This window comes from Anopheles merus, chromosome 2R, assembly GCF_017562075.2.
Source record: "Anopheles merus strain MAF chromosome 2R, AmerM5.1, whole genome shotgun sequence".
In the NCBI taxonomy this organism is placed as follows: Eukaryota; Metazoa; Arthropoda; class Insecta; order Diptera; family Culicidae; genus Anopheles; species Anopheles merus.
The window spans coordinates 43098265-43115403 of record NC_054082.1 but is presented as its reverse complement, the minus strand read 5'-3'; the positions used below and the strand labels follow the sequence as shown (position 1 = coordinate 43115403).

General features: G+C 53.2%; 4 protein-coding genes across 12 annotated transcripts in view; 2 read left to right on the top strand and 2 right to left on the bottom strand.

The window, feature by feature from the left end:
* LOC121588595 (protein winged eye-like) overlaps positions 1 to 11611 on the top strand; it is a 341422-nt gene extending 329811 nt beyond the window's left edge. For 6 of the 9 annotated variants that reach the window (XM_041906694.1, XM_041906693.1, XM_041906702.1 and 3 more), the window contains 8 exons: positions 568 to 684; positions 1272 to 1492; positions 1619 to 5182; positions 5257 to 5479; positions 7217 to 8004; positions 8095 to 8283; positions 8352 to 8513; positions 8605 to 11611. In XM_041906694.1, the coding sequence (XP_041762628.1) occupies positions 568 to 684; positions 1272 to 1492; positions 1619 to 5182; positions 5257 to 5479; positions 7217 to 8004; positions 8095 to 8283; positions 8352 to 8513; positions 8605 to 9024 (5684 nt within the window). In that variant the 3' untranslated portion in view covers positions 9025 to 11611. The remainder of the gene's footprint in view (positions 1 to 567; positions 685 to 1271; positions 1493 to 1618; positions 5183 to 5256; positions 5480 to 7216; positions 8005 to 8094; positions 8284 to 8351; positions 8514 to 8604) is intronic. The other 3 variants (XM_041906695.1, XM_041906696.1, XM_041906697.1) reach the window with 3 other exon arrangements.
* Positions 11612 to 11836: 225 nt separating this feature from the next.
* On the bottom strand, positions 11837 to 12568 carry LOC121590825 (proteasome assembly chaperone 2-like). Its single transcript, XM_041910862.1, has one exon. It carries the CDS (start codon positions 12566 to 12568, stop codon positions 11837 to 11839), a length of 732 nt encoding a protein of 243 aa, XP_041766796.1.
* A 354-nt stretch (positions 12569 to 12922) lies between these two features.
* On the top strand, positions 12923 to 14063 carry LOC121588598 (dnaJ homolog subfamily C member 17-like). The gene is made up of 2 exons (XM_041906704.1): positions 12923 to 13115; positions 13199 to 14063. Exons 1-2 carry the CDS (start codon positions 13038 to 13040, stop codon positions 14045 to 14047), a joined length of 927 nt encoding a protein of 308 aa, XP_041762638.1. The 5' UTR covers positions 12923 to 13037; the 3' UTR covers positions 14048 to 14063.
* Positions 14052 to 16873, bottom strand: LOC121588597 (conserved oligomeric Golgi complex subunit 2-like). The gene is given in 4 exon segments (XM_041906703.1): positions 14052 to 14517; positions 14601 to 16032; positions 16035 to 16338; positions 16417 to 16873. Coding segments are annotated over 4 exon segments (2157 nt in total). The 5' UTR covers positions 16519 to 16873; the 3' UTR covers positions 14052 to 14198.
* Positions 16874 to 17139: the final 266 nt, after the last annotated feature.

Sequence of the window (17139 nt, the reverse complement as noted above, 5' to 3'; positions counted from 1 at the left end):
CATAATTTAAAAAATTTAAACTACCTCTAAATTATGTCAGCAAACGATTGTACAGCAAAAAAGAAACCAACGAAATAAAGCTGTAAACGCTTCGAACGCTTTCGACTTTGAAATTCCTTTCTTGTTAGCGGGCCATGAAATGTTCAGACAAGTGCCATCATCCATCTCGTACAATAAACCTTCCAATGTGTCCTCGAGCGATTGTCCAGCGAGTTGAGAGGCAACGGAGCACCAAAAATTATATTACACCAGCAACTCGGAACACCCGCTGGGGCGGTGCAGAATTTATGGCACTCATTTTTATTACAACTTACACCGGGGAGGGGGGAGGACCGTTTCTCCTGCCTCCCTCTCCCCCGGTTCACGCCCTATCCTGGTGCTGTCCGAAGATGAGGATTATGAGGAATTATTTTAAAATTCAACCGATGGGACGCGAACGCCCCGCGTATCACCCATCGCCGCACACACGCCTTGTGCATGCATCGCCGCCTGTGATATGATGATGGTGGAAGAATATTTATGACATTATTGGTCAATAATTTCGACCCGTTTTCTCAATCTTTTCAGCTCCCGTCCCCATGGAATCGATGCTGCCCTTGCCGCCGATACCGCCCGTCGGCTTGCAGCTGGTGCGGGATCCCAGCACCGGCCAGATTCTGTTCCTTCCCGCTGCAGCGACAATCGGTAAGCTTGTCTTTGTTCAATAGTATATAGCCTAACCATTTTTTTTCGGGATATATTAAAGTGACAGCGTTAGTTGGGTGTAGAAATAAGGCCGAGTATAGCTATAAAACGTTATAATTTGATTTATTTGTTGCTAGAACTATTTCAACATATTTTGAAGCAAAACATAAAATAAGTACAGTACAATATTCTTCTACGTGAGCTTTTGGGTCTTGGAATAGCAGGCAGCACTCTAAACGCCATAGCATCTGTGGGGTAGCACACTAGAGTTACACATGTTTGGTTACAGTCACATTAATCTAGTTGGTGTAGTACGGTTGAGCAGCTCAACACAGAATTGGTTTTATGTGTTTTTTATTCATACTTTATCATTTAATTCTCTCTGCTTTGTATCGCTTCTACTTACCAGTATTGTATTTTTTCTCTCTTTTTTCTTTCTTTATTTCTTTTCTACCTTCATTTCGACGAAATTTACGTTCGTTCGCTGACCCGAATAACCAATTGAAACGCACACAAACACACACATACACACAAAACGTCGATCGATTTCCAATTCCAAACATAATACGAAAATGCCATCTTCACAGCCAATCCGTCAAACTTTCTAGATAAAATCTATATTTCTTGTATAGAACCATTCCAACAAGCGGTCGTGTGGCCCTCGTACCCGCAATCGACCGCCTCGCAGCATCTGCTCCTGCCGCAGCTTCCGCCGCCGCCGCAGCCGCAGCTCCAGCCACCACCGTTGGCTCCGCTGCAGATGCTAAGCTCGGACTATATGAGCACGGCCAGCACAACGCTCCATCAGGTAAGTCACGTGTCCACGTCCTCCGGCTTTGACGTCTTTATCGATTTCCCTCGATTTGGGTTTAGCAGCAGCAGCACTCTAATGTCCCATTTACCCGTTTGTTTCTTCCTTTCCCCACCACTGCAGCAGCACACACAATCGCACCACAGCACCCGGTACCTTGCGCTGACGTCCGCTGAATCGAGTGGCAAGCGAACGTCCTCCAGTGCCGGCGGCAAGCAATCGCAAACGACGGGCAGCGCGGCCGGATCGAGTGCCGGATCGGGCAGCACCTGCGGCCAGCCCACGATTCCCCTGCCCATACCGGCACCGCACGCATTTATCAAGCTCGAAGACTGCTCCACCAGTGCCGGTATCGCGGGTACGATCGGTGGCGCTACGTCTGCTGCGTCCACGTCCCATCTGGCCACCTCACTCTTCGGCACGCTGAGCGAGCTGGACAAATCGAGCACATCGGCCGGTTCGACGGCAGCGAGTGCGCTCACGAACGGGGCAGCCTCCCATTCGCACCTCGCCCTGACGGCGACCAGCGATCTGACGTCACAGCTGCTCTTTCAACCGGGCAGCTTAATACACATCGCGCCGCACCATCCTTCCAAGCCGCCCGCACTGCTGGAAGCAGCGCCGGTCGGCGGGACGCTCGGTGCGGGCGTCACCAACCACACGCCGCCGCCTTCCGCTCTGTCCACGACGCTGCTGGCCGGCTTTAGCCACTCGGCGCACCATATTGCCACTAGCAGCCATCCTCCGCCGTTGGTGCTGTCCGAGGTGCCGGCTACCACCACCTGTCTGACGCCTCCGCCCGATACCACCACCACGACCAATGCCACCAATACCACCGGCACGCTGCATGCGCAAACCAACGCGACGGACGGTGGTGCGGCGGAGGTAACGGAAGCGCCCGAAGTGCAGGACGCCAACATACAGACGGACACGCCGATCATGAGCGAGGACGAGACGACGCAACCGCCAACCGGTGGTGCTGGTGGTGCCGAGTCGGAAACGACGGGCGGCCCCGAGACGGCCACCATCATGTCGACGGATGCGACCCTGGCGGCCGCTTACCACGCGCTTGCAAGCGAACAATCCCTGTGCCATAGCACGCTCATCAACAGCAGTGGCGATTCGGCGATCGAGCCGGACCTGTCCACGTCGGGCCTGTTGAACGCCACGTGCACCTCCAACTGTGATCAGGTCGAGATGGAGCTGGAGCCGGTTGGTCGGACAGGTGTAGCAGCACCGCCGGCGACGCCCCTTCCGCAGCCGCTGGCACCCATCCAGCACGAGCCGGAAAACCTTTCCGTCGCTCCAGCGGCCAGCGGCCCGCAGCGAAGACTGACGAAGCTGGAGCTCCACTCGCCGACCGGGCCCGCGCAGGCGCGAAGTGAAAAGGAGCTAGCAGGCCGGTCGACTGGAGGAGGAGGAGCGCCCCTCACGCAGCAGGACCATCCAGTGGACCTGAGCGGGCTGGAGCTTCTGTCCCACAGTATCGAGGTGTTCCAGAAGAAGTCTTCACTCATCAAGAAGGAACCGATCTCACCGCAACTGCCACCAGAGCCGGCTTCCTCCCACCCAGTGCCATCGTTACCCGCCGCCGCACCAGCACCGCCGGAGCTAGGGCAAGCGGCAGCAGCCTCCTGCCAGCTGACGACGCCACCGGTCGCTGCGGCGCCACCAGCCGTGCCGGAAGCGTTCTTGCGCACGGACGAGCCCATGGGAGGGCTGAACCTGCTCTGTGCCCTCGCCGAGCAGCGCTTCCAGGAGGAGGGAATGTTCAAGAAAGACTCACCCGCCACATCCAGCAGCTCGGGCAGCAGCAGCGGCAGCAGCTACAGCAGCAACATATCGCCAAGCAGCTCCAGCAGCAGTACTGCGTCCCCGCCAGCATCTCCGCCGAATGCGGCAGGCGGTGCTAAACAAGCAGTGGGAAGCCAGCAGCAGCAGCAGCAGCAGGAGTACCCGGGCATCAGTGTCGCACCGGCGCACCACGCCCTGGCCCTGCTGGCCGCATCGGCCGGCGGCGTCGAGCATGGCTCGCGCAAGCGCAAACACCACAAACATTCCAAGGATGGCAGTGGGAAGAAATCGAGCAAAAAATCGAAACACGACAAGGAGCTGCGGCGGGCGGAGAAGCGCCGCAAGCACAGCTCCGACGGCACGTCGCCCGACGCCGACGGTGCTGACCTGGACGCGGAGCTGAAGGAGAGCCTCACCCGCATCAAGGCGAAGATGAACCGGTGCAGCTGCAAGGACGCGGACGAGAAGGACCATCGCTGCTGCCGGTCCCAGTGGCCGACCGCGAACGAGCTGTTCAGCGTGATCGAGTCGGACATGAAGGAGCGGCTGGAGCGGATCACGCGCCAGTGCGAGGAGAAGAAGCGCGAGCTCGAGCAGATGAGCACGGCGGCGGTGGCGAAGGTGAAGCCGCTGGCCAACAGCGGCATGGTGCGCATCCCCGAGATGGGCAAGGCGTACTTTGGCGGGTTCGGCGCAATGGCGGCGGCCGGCGGCGCCATGCTGAACACGTTCGGGTCGGGCAGCACGTCTTCGGGTGCAGGCGGCGGCGGCGTGCCCGGGTCCGTGCTCGGTCACGGGCTGGGCGGGCCCAAGATCAGCACCATCCCGGCACTGTCGCCCAACTTTTCCTCCTCGTCCAACTCGACCACGTTCGTGGAGCTGCCGAAGCTCAGCTCGGACACGGACTCGAGCGGCAAGCGGGAGGACGACGACGCCTGCTCGATGGAGCGGCTGTCCTACTCGAAGCGCAAGGGCGGCATCCCGAAGAAGCACGACGAGCTGACGCTGACCGAGACGATCGTGGCGAAGAAACCGAAGAGCCTGGTGGGCTACATCCTCGCATCGAAGAACACGCGCGATAGTGGCGTGAAGGATGCGGCGGCGACACATCAAAAGCCGGAGAAGCAGCATCACAACCACTGGAGCCACGTGTTGCATCACAGTGGCCCGAACGGGGGAACCATTGGGCTGGGACACGCGAAACAGCAGCAGCAGCAACAGCCCAACCCCCCTCACCACCATCACATCAGTGAGTCCAAGTTCAAAAAGTCGCCCATCCATTCGTCCAAGTTCGAGAGCGCCACAACCAGCGACGACACCAGCAACCTGTCGGACAGCTCGCTGAAGCCGCAGGTGAAGATCCGCTCGCCCGCCGGCGGTGTGTTTGCGTTCGAGGACGAAAACAGCAAACCGTCCGATGCGGCGTTCTCCATCTTCGGCGGCAAGCCGTCCATCTTCGACAAGGTGAAGACGGGTGCGGCCGGCGGCACCGTCAGTGCGCAGGTCAACCCGCTCGTCGGCCTGAAGGTGTCCCCGGTGAAAGCGGCCGTCGTGACGCCGCTAATGAAACCGCAGCCGCATCTGATTGCTGCCAACGGCGGCACCAACGGCACGCTGGTCGGTGGGCCACCACCGATCGTGAAGCGCAAAAAGTCGCGCAGCAAGGACCGCAAACGGCGCAGCTCGGAGAAGAAGCGCATCGATCAGCGCTGCCTGCTGACGAGCGAGCACCTGGGCAAGGACAAAACGCGCGTACTGACCGCGATGGGAGGGCTGTTCTATGCCGGGTGTCTGAGTGCGGTGCAGCCGCCCGACATTTACGCAGTGACGCTGGACGGCGAGCGTGGCAATCGGCCGCACATCATGTCCCGGGAGGAGGTGCTGCGTGATGCGGTAAGTACAGGAATGGTGACATCTCTTCTGGACGGCGGAAGCTCTGCAGCAGCTAATCCGGCCTTTCCTTGCAGATCCTGGAAGTAGCGCCCAAGTCGGTGGACGACATCATTCCCGGAACGCGGCTCTGCGCCTACTGGAGCCAGCAGTATCGCTGCTTGTACCCGGGCGTGGCAGCCGAACCGGCCTCGCCCGATCCGGAGAAACGCTTCGTGAACGTCGAGTTCGATGACGGGGACAATGGCAAGATCGCCCTCGAGGACATTCGCTTCCTGATGAGCGACTACCCGATAGTCGGTAAGTGTTGAGCCCTTTGCGTTGTCGTGTTGCTGCCCCCGTGATCCTCGACATCCTACGAAAGATGGTCCTCCTCCTAGTAGCATGATCCGCTTGATCCTCTTACCCCTTTGTACGGTAGAGCTTTCCTTTCCCTATGAGTGATAGTAGGACTCCCTGTAACAACTTTAATCTGTTTTCATTTGTATGAGTGTCCGCGTGCGTGAGTGTGAGTGTGTGACAAGTTGATCCTAAGTTTGTGCCGATTCTTACCGCCGCTCTACGGTCTTATGGAGACTGTGCTTCTGTGGTTGCCAAAGGGAAGGTTCTAGTGGTGGGAGCTCGGAATCGGAGTGACCCGATTGCGATTCCGTGTTCGGAATCAACTCCAGAGCCGATTCCGAAGCTGGAATCGATTCCGATTCCGAAGCCGATTCCAGAGTTGACTGCGGAGTTCATTCCGTAGTCGTCTCCGGAGCTAATTCTGGAGTAGGCTCCGGAAGCGATTTCGGAATCAGAATCGACCGAATAATCATAATTTGCTCCGGAAACGGAATCAAAATTGACTCCAGAATTGGAATTAGCTCTGAAATGAGAGACAGTTCTTGAATTGAAATAATAAGTTTCAGATGGGAAATCAGTCCGGGAATCTCCATGAGAATGGATCGTTTACAAGTAAGTTTGGATTCTTTACAACAACCAATGCGTAGTATCATTTGGCCAAAACGCCTATTCTTATGGAGATGCCGAAACCGACTCCGATCTCGAAGCCGATTCTGATTTCCGATTCCGAAGCCGATTCTGGTTCCGATTCCGGTTCCGATTCCGAAACCGATACTGATTCCGATTCCGGTGCCGATTCCAGAGCCGATTCTGGAGCTGATTCCGGAGCCGATCCCAGAGCCGATTTCGGTTTCAATTCCGTAATCGATTTCGGAAACTGATCCGAACCTACCGATCCGAAATCGATTCCAGAAAACTTCGGATCTAGTTGGAATCGATTCTGTCAAAAACTTGATTTTTCCCATTACTAGAATGTTCTACCGCCCGGCCTACCACTACTACTACTACTCCTCTGAGACACGTGGTGTGTGATATGACATCGGACGTTGTATTTCGTTTCCTTAAAAAAAGAGAACATTCTTCAGTTTGAAGCTGCACAACCCCTGCAGTCCTCTCCATCACTCTTTTGTGTCATCTCACCGTGTCTCTCTGTTTCTCTCTCTATTTCTTTCTCTTCCTGCTTCCCCCACTCACCTTCCCAATTTCCCCCTTGCGCGCCCTCCCCCCGTTTAAAGACCGTTTCTATGTTGCGGAGTGTTGAGCGGAGAAATATGCGTTTGGTTATGTTTTTAAGTTTTATGTTTTACATTGTTTCCTTTTTTCTTTTTCTCGGGTTTTTTGCGTTTTCAACCAACCAACCAACCAACCAACCAACCAACCAACCAAACAACCTGCAACCACCTCTGCGTGCCATACTACCACCACCACCTCCTCGACAACTACTACCACCACCGCCATGACAAATCGTGTTTGTGTGTGCGTGTGTCCCCGTTGTACCCGTTTGTTGCGTGCGTGTGTGTTTGTGTATGTGTGAACCAACAACCCAACAATAACGCGACAACATCGACGCCCACAACAACAACAACAACGTATTTCCCCCCACCTCGTTTTTTTTGTTGAAAAAATCGCCAACACACACACACAAAAAAACCAAAAACCAAAAAAACGAACCGATCAATACGAACAACACTCCAGAATACGATCCCAATCCTCTTTTATCGCTAGGCAAGCGTAAGCGCCAACCGAGCCATTCCGAACCGTGCCCCCAGCTCGGAACGCTCGGGCCAGCCTCGATGGTGCCGCAACAGCAACAGCAACAACAGCAGCAGCAACAGCAGCAACAGCACCAGCCACAGCAACAGACCATCGTCGGTCATCCACCAGTGCCACATATCCAACCGTCGTCCGGCACGCCGCTGACGGCCACCGTTACACCGATGATCTCCTCACCGCTCGGTACCGGCGGCTCGTCCATCAACAGCTTCGCGCTGACGACGGAACGGGCCGAAAAGCGGCTGCATGGTGAGGCGTACCGGGAAGAGCGCCGCCGGCTGAAGAAGATACGCAAAGACAAGCTGCGTCGTCTGGCGGCGAACAATGCGGAACTGGCGGCGGCCGGTGGAACCACCACCACCACCGTGCACAAGCACAAAAAGTCCAAATCGAAGTGCTACGACGAGTTCTGCAAGCATCGGAAGCACAAAAAGCGACGAAAGCACAAGAAGCACCACCGGGACGCGGTGCTGGTGGCACCGTCCTCGCCCGAGGAGGGTGCCACCGTCGAGGCCGGCTCCGGCTCGATGGACGACGACATCTCGCAGGGCGACAGTGCGTCCCAGACGGCCGGCCAGTTTAGCCCGCGGCCGGCAGTGCAGCGGGCCGAGGGCAGTGTCGTCGCCCGCACGCCGGCGGCCGAGAAGGACGGCACGCTGACGGAGGAGGAGGTCAGCTCGTCCGTCACCGAAAGCTCCGGATCGTATTATGTAAGTTTGGGGATTCAGATTCGTTTGTCGACACCTGCAACTCATCCGTTCGTTTTTGTGTGTCCTGTTCTTCCTCTCCACCCCCCACAGCAACCGCAGCAGAAGAAAGGCTCGGCGACGGAGCGGAAACCGTGCACCGAACAAAATGGCAGCAAAATCGCTGCCTTCCTGCCCGCCCGTCAGCTGTGGGCCTGGTGCGGCAAGGGCTACCGGCGGTCGACCGGTCGCGTCAAGAAGCAGTTCTACAAATCCATCCAACGGGGCAAGGAAACGATTTCGGTAAGCCGTCCCCATGCTTCTGCCTTGCGGAGTTGGGCACTGACCGCCTTTTCGCCGTTCTCTTTCAGGTGGGCGACTCGGCCGTATTCCTCTCGACGGGGCGGCCCGACCGGCCCTACATCGGGCACATTGAATCGATGTGGGAAACGTCCACCAACAACATGGTGGTGCGCGTCAAGTGGTTCTACCATCCCGAGGAGACGCAGGACTGCCCCAACCTGAAGTACCCGGTAAGTCCCCGTGTTGCCGCAGCAAAACTGTGCCGCAGGGTCTCTAACCTTTGATGTTTGTTCCCCTTTTTTCGCGGCCGCTCTATGACAGGGCGCTCTGTTTCAGTCGCCACACGAGGACGAAAACGACGTGCAGACGATCTCGCACAAGTGTGAGGTGCTGGGCCTGCGGGAGTACACCGCCAAGTTCGGTGCCGATCCGAAGCAGTACACCGCGATCTACGACAACAACGACACGTACTATCTGGCCGGCTATTACGATCCGACGGTGAGGACAATCAAAATGCAGCCCGAAATCGAAGTGTTGCCGCCAAACGAAAGGTGGGTAACGACGACGTCGACAACGGCGGCGGCGGCGGCGGCTGCTTCCATGACGCCGAGCGCGTCAACTGCAGGGCTAGCAACATCCAAGTCACCGCCTAACAACAACGGCAGCAGCAGCAGCAGCAACGGCAACGGCAACAACACCAAAGCAAGCAATCACGTTGTCCACAGTGTTGTTTCTGCTTGAACAGTGCTCATCCCCGCGCACATCCGGCGTTGTGTAAATCAGTGCTAACACACTGGGAGAGAGTGAGAGGGAGTGAAAGAGAGAAAAAGAGAGAGTGAAATCATGTACATTAATGCTCTACAAGAGCAGGCAGCAACAGAGAAAATGCAAAACAGAGAAACGGAAATGCAACAAACGCTAAACCATACAAATCAATCCTAGAGCCAGTCACTTTACAAAAGTGTCCATAAGTCCGCGTGTAGCTTAAGAGGTGTTAGAGTAGGAGGTAGAGTTAGATCATCGCACCAACTCGTGGCATATCGCTCCGAGAAGCGTGCACTCTGTATATCGATGTATGTACAATATTTCGCGTAGTTTTAAGCCGTATAGGCTAATTAAGTCTAGGCCATAGGGCATTAGGTTGGGCCGCGGGATGCGATGATGGACTGGGAAGCAGGACTCGGTCGTCGTCGTCGTAGTTGGCCGCGTATTTTTGTGGCAATTATTTATTCATTAACAAAACTTCCTGTCCGGTGTGCCACGTCCGGTGTGCTTGTGTTGTGATCGTTAGAAGGATGTAAATAGAGTTAACACGGAGAGAGAGACAGCATACATCCCGCTCTGGGAGATCTTCTTTACAGCATACACACACATACACATATATCAATGAAGGTAGCGTTTGAGTGTCTATTTAGTAATCGTCCCCAAGAAACGGGTTAACCGGTGCAGAAGCGATACGATGGCAACGACTGAATCACATGACGCAGTAACCGTTGGAAATGGAAATTTAAAAAAATAAAACCCACACACCCAAACAACACACATCTGCATACACAATCGGGGCGCATTAGGTCGCGATTGAAGGTGAACTACAGTGGAGAAGAGGTAGAGATAGAGAGAGTGTGTGTGTCCAGCAAAGATGGGTATATTTTTCTACACATTGCAAGCAGCATATTTATATACAGCTTAACATTTTACGGTGACACGACGCCTCTCTCGTGATGGAGATTTATCGGGTGATATGTACGTTTTGTGTTTTGTGTGATACGGCGCAAGAAGGGCGGAGGAATGGGGAGTCAATGGATGTGATTTTGTGTTCTTCGTGTCCGGACATACCACACACATACACACACACACAGACACACGTTTTCGGCTTCGACATATTTTTGGATGAAAGACAAATAAAGGAAAAAGATAAAATTATCATGAAATTAAAAAAAAAGTAACACAAGTTTTCGGAAGAGCTTTTTTGGAGAAATTGACAATTACCTCTGCTATACAAGTTTATAACAAAACAGAAACAAAAAGTTAAGAAAAAAGACATGACAAACTTTTAGAAAAGAAACAACAACTACAACAACAAAAAAGAAGAAACATTAACCTTAAAGAATGTTTAAAACTCGTTGAACAGATTAATATAAACGATGAAAAAAAGAAAGTAACAAGCAAAATTGATACCACCAAAAACCAGTTCGGAAGCAGCAGTATAGAGTGAAGAGATGAATTAAATTTGTTTGCCATGCCATGGCTATTGATTGCTAAATGCAAAGTGCAATAAAAGTAAGGAGAGGCCCGTGTGTAGCAATGGAATCGAGATGAAGAAGTATTGCAATCAGTCAAAAAATGACATCGTTAATAAGCCCAATAGAGATCAGAAATCGTTAACCGTTACAAATTGGACAAGAAAAAAAGAACAAAAAAGGGAAACTACAGTACGAAGCACGATTTTCATTTTCCCTCCCGAGAGATCACGCGTGTGACGCCCATAGCATAAAATAGACACAGCAAATAATTCCACCATTCTCTACAATAGTTTAGCGACGCTCTATCATTAATCACAACTATAGATGTTGTTAACAAGCAAACAGAAGAAGAAGAAGAAGAAAAACACTCTCAAGCAAATCCTTATTCGTAACAAATCGGTTCCTAAAAAGGCAGACACTGTCTCCGTAAGGAGTTTCCGCGGGAGATGTACGTAAGCATTGTTCAACGGCACGAGCCGAGAAGCGCGTCGCTGTTGAATATGTTGAATTTGTATATAAGTTTCTGTACATTAGCAACTGTTTTTTTTTTTTCTAAACCTTTCTTACCTTTCACTACTCTGTGCATTATGTAGTAAGTGTAAATATTTCACCAACCCGAACGTCAAGCCCACAAGGGAGCGCATCGGGACTAATTCTCTAAGATGCAGCCATCTGTGTCATGTGTAAACACCCCACTGATGCCCAAACAGGTGCACAGTGCATATCGTTTAAAACACCGATCACGAGCTTTCCTTTCGAGTATAAGAAGTTGATTCAAAATGCGGCTCTATTCAGTATGCGCCAAACCGGCAGCAGCTCCCTGTTTAGTGCAACCACCACCACCACCACTGGGCTGTAGTGTGGTAGGGGTGGACTTCTGTTTTTTTGTAACATATTAGTTGTGAAGAACAAGCAAACAAACAAGCAAACAAACGAGCAAAAGCGACAGTTAGTTGGGAAGCTAGCTACCATGAGAGGAAAAGCAACAAGGCGACCACGTGTCGTGTCGTGTCTGATCAACGTTCGATTAGATGTAACGTCTTTCGCGAAACATGCAATAAGATTTTTTATTCTACAAAAATGAATTGAATGGCTGTTTGGGTGTGTGTGACTGCTTTTGGCTTGAGTATCCGAAAACCTGCAATGAACGATTTTAGCTCCAACTTCTCTCTTGTAGAGATATACATGCATCGATGCTTCTTTATTTGTTCACCACAGAGTAATCACGCCCCAGTACGCCACCCATATTGTACAGTAATTTTAAAACGAATGCTTCAGCTTCATCGTGAACCGATCGGGCCACCGCCACCTCAATACAACGTTCTTGGATGGGCTGTGCCGAACAGATGCTTCCACGAGCTGGGCCATCGGAAGTCGTTCCGCTCGGACGCCAGCAAACGCTCGCCGCTGATCGCATTCAACATGCGGGCCAGCATCAATCCTTCCGCCGTGTTGTCGCCCTCGGATACGTACATGAAGAAAACGACTGCCGGCACCTGGCGCGCGGTAAGCGCGTCCAGCAGCTTCGAGGCGAAACCTCCCCCGTGGATGACGCCGCCGCTATGCTTTGTCCAACGGTCGTCCTTCAGGTGGGCCGCATCCGGCGACTGCGCTTCGTACAGCTCGTTCGCGACGTACCGGAACGGTCCGGTGCGGATGTCGAACTTTTCGTGCGAGAAGCAGCTGGACAGAAGGATGGCTTGCGAGAATTTCCCATCGCGCACGAAATCGCCCAGCTCATCCAGGAAGGTTTGGCGGAGCGGGCCGACCAGCGGCGCCCGGAGCTGCAGCACCAGTAGTTTCTTCTCCTGCGAAACGTACAACTCGGCCGTGGTGGTTATCGCATCGCTACCGCCCGTGTGCTCAAACGCTGGCGCACCGACGATCGGCACCAGGGCCGGGGACCAAAGCAGACCGATCGGTTCTAGCTGGAGCGTCTCGATCACGGCATCGGCTGCGAGCTGCGGCACGTTGCCCACGCTGATCGAGGGCACAATAAAGCTGTAGCCGGTGAAGTCGATCTCTCGCTTGAAGGAAAACATGACGCTGGTTTGGTTGTGGAAAACGGGGGAAAACCGCACACTAACTTCACTGTGGCCCGGGACAATTTGAATAAGACAAGGCAATGAGTCGACTGTTTTGTTTTGCTATTGCTTCTGCACCGGCTGGGGAACACACAAACTGACAGCTAAACGCTTCACAGTGGAAAACAAAACAAAATGAAGCGCTTTTTTGAATCAAACATCAAGTGAAGCTGGCTTGAGTTTTGTACTTGCCATAAACTGTCCATAGATTTGTTGGATTCAGTTCAAGGACAACGCGAAGTGAATTACAGTTGAAGCTCTGAACTAGAGGCTATACACATTTTTATGGCACGAAGCAGATTTATTTACATTTTTGTTTTCGTCCGACGGCTTGCGAGTTTTTTATTTGCAGACGAAAGTGTTGCTCGTAGTGTGTATGATAAAACACGATACAGTCCTGCCAAGAGCACATTTCTAATCACTAACCATGGTGGACGTGAAAAAGTTTAGCGATATCGACATCTACGGCCTACTGGAGGTGGACATCGCGGCAACAGAGCAAGAGGTACCGAAAGCGCGCAAACCGCCGTGATGCCGGCATCACTCCATTCTGCTAATCGCACCATAATCGTTCTTTTTCGCAAACAGATCCGCAAAGCGTACCGCAAAAAAGCCCTACAATGCCATCCGGACAAAAATCCCGACAACCCGAAGGCGGCCCAGCTCTTCCAAGAGCTTTCGAAGGCGCTGGAAATACTGATGGACGTTTCGGCCCGTGCGGCGTACGATCGGTTGCTAAACGCAAAGAAGGCCGCACAGCTGCGGACAAAGCAGCTGGACAGCAAGCGACAGAAGCTGAAAGCGGATCTCGAAGAGCGCGAAAGGCAAGCAAAGGAAGCGGCCTCCGGGGGCTACAAAACGGCCAGCAGCAAAACCCCCGAGGAGCTGTTCCAGGAGGAATTCGAGCGGCTGCGCAAGGAGGGCTCCAAGCTGATCCAGGAAGAGCAGGAGCTGATGCGCCGCCAGCTGCAGGAGGAGCTGCGCATGATGCAAACGGCGACCGCACCGAGTTGGGATCCAGCGCAGCATAGGATAAAAATACGCTGGAAGGCGGACCGGGGCGATGCAGCGAATGGAGGCTACACGGAGGACGTTCTACGCAAGTTTCTTAGCAAATATGGCGATTTGAATGCGCTCGTTATGAGCCCGCGCAAGAACGGCAGCGCGCTGGTAGAGTTCCGAGCGAAAGACGCCGCCGAAATGGCGGTAACGTTCGAGAAGGGCCGGCTGGACAATCCGTGCACGCTCGAATGGGTTGGAGAGGCGCCGACGAAGGGAAAAGCTAAAGCGACGGCATCCGGTGGCAGTACCATCACGGAGCGGGATTACGAAAGTCTGGTGCTAAGGCAGCTGCGACAAGCCGAAGAACGGAAGCGACTGATTGAACAGATGATGAAGGAAGAGGCTGAAGCGGAAGGCGAAACAACGACACACTAGCGGATTTTGTTGTTTATAATGCGTGGTGGTTGTTTTATTCATTTGACTATGAGCCGAAACATTTTTGACGACCCAATGATGCACTCTCTTTGGGTAACGGGTGAAATAGGGAAGGAGTGTGTCGAAATAGCGAAAGGACATAACAAGGCAACTACGGCTGCGTCTGCTCGATGGCAAATGGTCGTCCCTTAATGGCGTCCTCTACCAGCTGGACCAGTTGGGGCAGTTTGTCCACGTTCTGGCGGCCGATCTGTGCCTTGTCTTCCACATACCGAGCAAAGTGCATCACGTCTGCCTGCAGTTGCAGACGAATTTTGTCATCATCCGAGGGTGCCGTGCGATCCGTGCTGGGCGCAACCGCTGCCGACGATGCGCTCGTTCCCGAACGGTCGCGAAGATTTTTCAACCGTCGCAACGATTCCTCCGTCTTTTGGACGGATGTTAACACTTCGTCGATTACTTGGTAGAATCTTTGGGTAAGAAAATAAAAAAATAAAAACATGTTCATAAAAAGTTCCGCCTAATGCGTTACCGCCGTCTTATCGGCACTTACTGCACTGTCACGTGGTTGAAGACACCGATTTGAAAATCACGCATCGCTTCGACCCCTATCATCGAGTTGTAGCCCTTGCGAAACGAATCCACCGGTGCAAGCAGCTGCTCCACATACGCACAGCAACGGCTCGGCACGTCGCGATTCGTCTTCCGGTACAGGCGCGGTATATCGCTTACCTGCCGCAGCTGAGGTATGCTGGCGCTGATCAATTCTCGCACAATCAGCTGCTGCAACTGCGAGCGCCTCTCACCGAATGCAGTCCCGCTCTCGCCCACTATCGCTTCCAGCTCGCCGCGAGACACCCCAGACAGTGGGCTTTTCTCCACGATCAGGTTCACTATTGACGGAACTTTCAGCTCGATATTTCGCAGATCAGAGTACAGCGCCACCAGAAAGCGGATGCGCTCCGTCTGCCCCTCCGGAGCACCGTTGGCCGTCTCTTGGCTTGCTCCGTCCGGTCGGAAGGCTTCTCCACACCACACGCTTAGCCGCGCGAGAATCTGCAGCGTGAGCTTAAGGAACCGATGGAACAGCTGCGGCAGAAACACACCATCCTGCCAGCAGCGGGAAATGGCCGTCAGGGCGGCGGAAAATTGCGCTACATTAAACTGTGATGCGGATATGCTGGAGGCCACCTGGCGTGAAGCGGATTCGCTGCAGCACGCCTCCAGCTCGGCGCCGATCTCCTGGAATCGGATCTGGAAGTACACCGGCAGGTTCCAGCGCAGCTGAAAGCTACGGTACTGCGCGTGCGCCTTGAACTGCGCCACGTCGTCCGCATCGTCAATGATCAGCTCGATGCGCTCCAGGAACTCGAGCGTACACTTGTACTTCTGATAGAAGGCATCCGGATTGCCCGGCGCAAAGATCGACGACATGTTCGTCTCCATGCGTCGCTCGACCTCGGCCCAGAAGCTGTTCACGATAAAGTTGTAGCCTTTCACTTTGCCGTTGCGCTTCGTCAGCTGGCACAGCTGCTTCATGCGCATCGAGACAAAGTCGAGAATCTGATTGTAGATGCCGGTTAACCCCTGGGGCGAGTTTTGCAGACTGCTTTCCGAGATGGCGCGGTTCATGAACGGGGCAACAATTTCGCCCCGAAACACTTCCTCCGCCGTGCGGCACTCGTCCAGCGTGCAGTAGATGCGCAGACACCGTTCCAGCTCCTTCGGTTCCGGCTCGCCCAGCGCACGCAGAAAGTAACCCTTCAGCCGGGCCAGCAGCTCGCTCCAGAGGTCCTGCGCGAGACGCTGCTTGCCGTCGTCCAGAAAGTCGCGACAGAACTTGATGTTAAACTGTAGCTGAATCGATTCCAGTGCCGCTCGCTCCAGCAGGGTGGCATCGATCTGGTCCTTCCTATCGCCGAGCAGCATGTCCTCGAGCTTGTGCAGCGAAGCTTGCGCTCTGGCCAAGCTCTGGAGCGATTTTTGTACGAACGCAGCAGCTTCTTCTGCTCGAGACAGCTGGCAATTTCGCTCATGCTCGCTTCGAGGGCACCTTTCACCTGGTCGACCTCGGTGCGCAGCTTCTGCAGCGGCCCCTCGATGGCGTCGATCTGCTGGTCCAGCCCGATAAGATTCGCGGACAGGTCTACGAAATCGGCGTAATCCTGATTGATCAACTCAATCATCGCCGACCGTAGTACCTTCAGGTAGAGGCCCAGGTCATCGCGAATGATCTCCAGACTGCCGGCATTTCGGTTCTCGTGCAGGAACTCATCGACGGAGAATGTTTTCTAGGGAAGGTATCAAACGTAGTTGAGCTACGGTCAGGAACATAGACTTGGGGAAAACTTGGCAGGCGCAGCAGATACCTTCATGAATTCGTTCTTGTCGAAACACAAAGATGCCGGACCAGCCGGCAAGCTGAACAGCTCGCCACCGCTGCCGGCCGGAGGAGCTGGCTTTCCATCCATCGCTAGCAACAGCTTTCAGCCCAGGATGGAAAAGTGTGAAACATCTAGGACGAAACAACGACCGAAGGACGCAGAAAGCCCAACACAAAACAGAACAATAACACTCGCCAATCTATGCCATAATGTTGTTAATTTCTTTCCTGCCTTTGACACATCATCAACAAGAACCGCACACCGGGAAAGCGCTATCGCAGTTCAAGGCGGTTTTTTAATGTTTTTGTGTCATATTTTTATCACAAATTTATGTTCCATGTTTTTATCACAATTTTAACAACAACAAAAATGGAGAACAGCAACGCAAAGGCTTAGAAAATGGTCTGATATTTTTTTATATGAACATCATAAAATGGGGGTTTGATCGGTATGAGCCATTCCCACTGTGCGTCTTTTCCAGTTCAATTTCGCAGCCCAGCTAACATTTTATCTTCGGACCGCGCTTTGGCAGTCATCGTCATCAATATCAAAATTAATAAGGTGGTTAAATTGATCTTAATGAACCATTTACAAATCAAATTTACACCCCCATTACTACGACCGTTATACTCGGGTTTCCCATTAATTATGTACGGGAACTTATACTTTTTAAGTTTAAAACATCAATAAATTTTTTTGTATTGAAAA

Coding starts and splice junctions, on each gene's coding strand:
- LOC121590825 (XM_041910862.1), bottom strand. CDS start 12,568: ATGTTTTCCTTCAAGCGAGAGATCGACTTCACCGGCTACAGCTTTATT.
- LOC121588598 (XM_041906704.1), top strand. CDS start 13,038: ATGGTGGACGTGAAAAAGTTTAGCGATATCGACATCTACGGCCTACTG. Junction 13,116..13,198: donor TCGCGGCAACAGAGCAAGAG/GTACCGAAAGCG, acceptor TTTCGCAAACAG/ATCCGCAAAGCGTACCGCAA.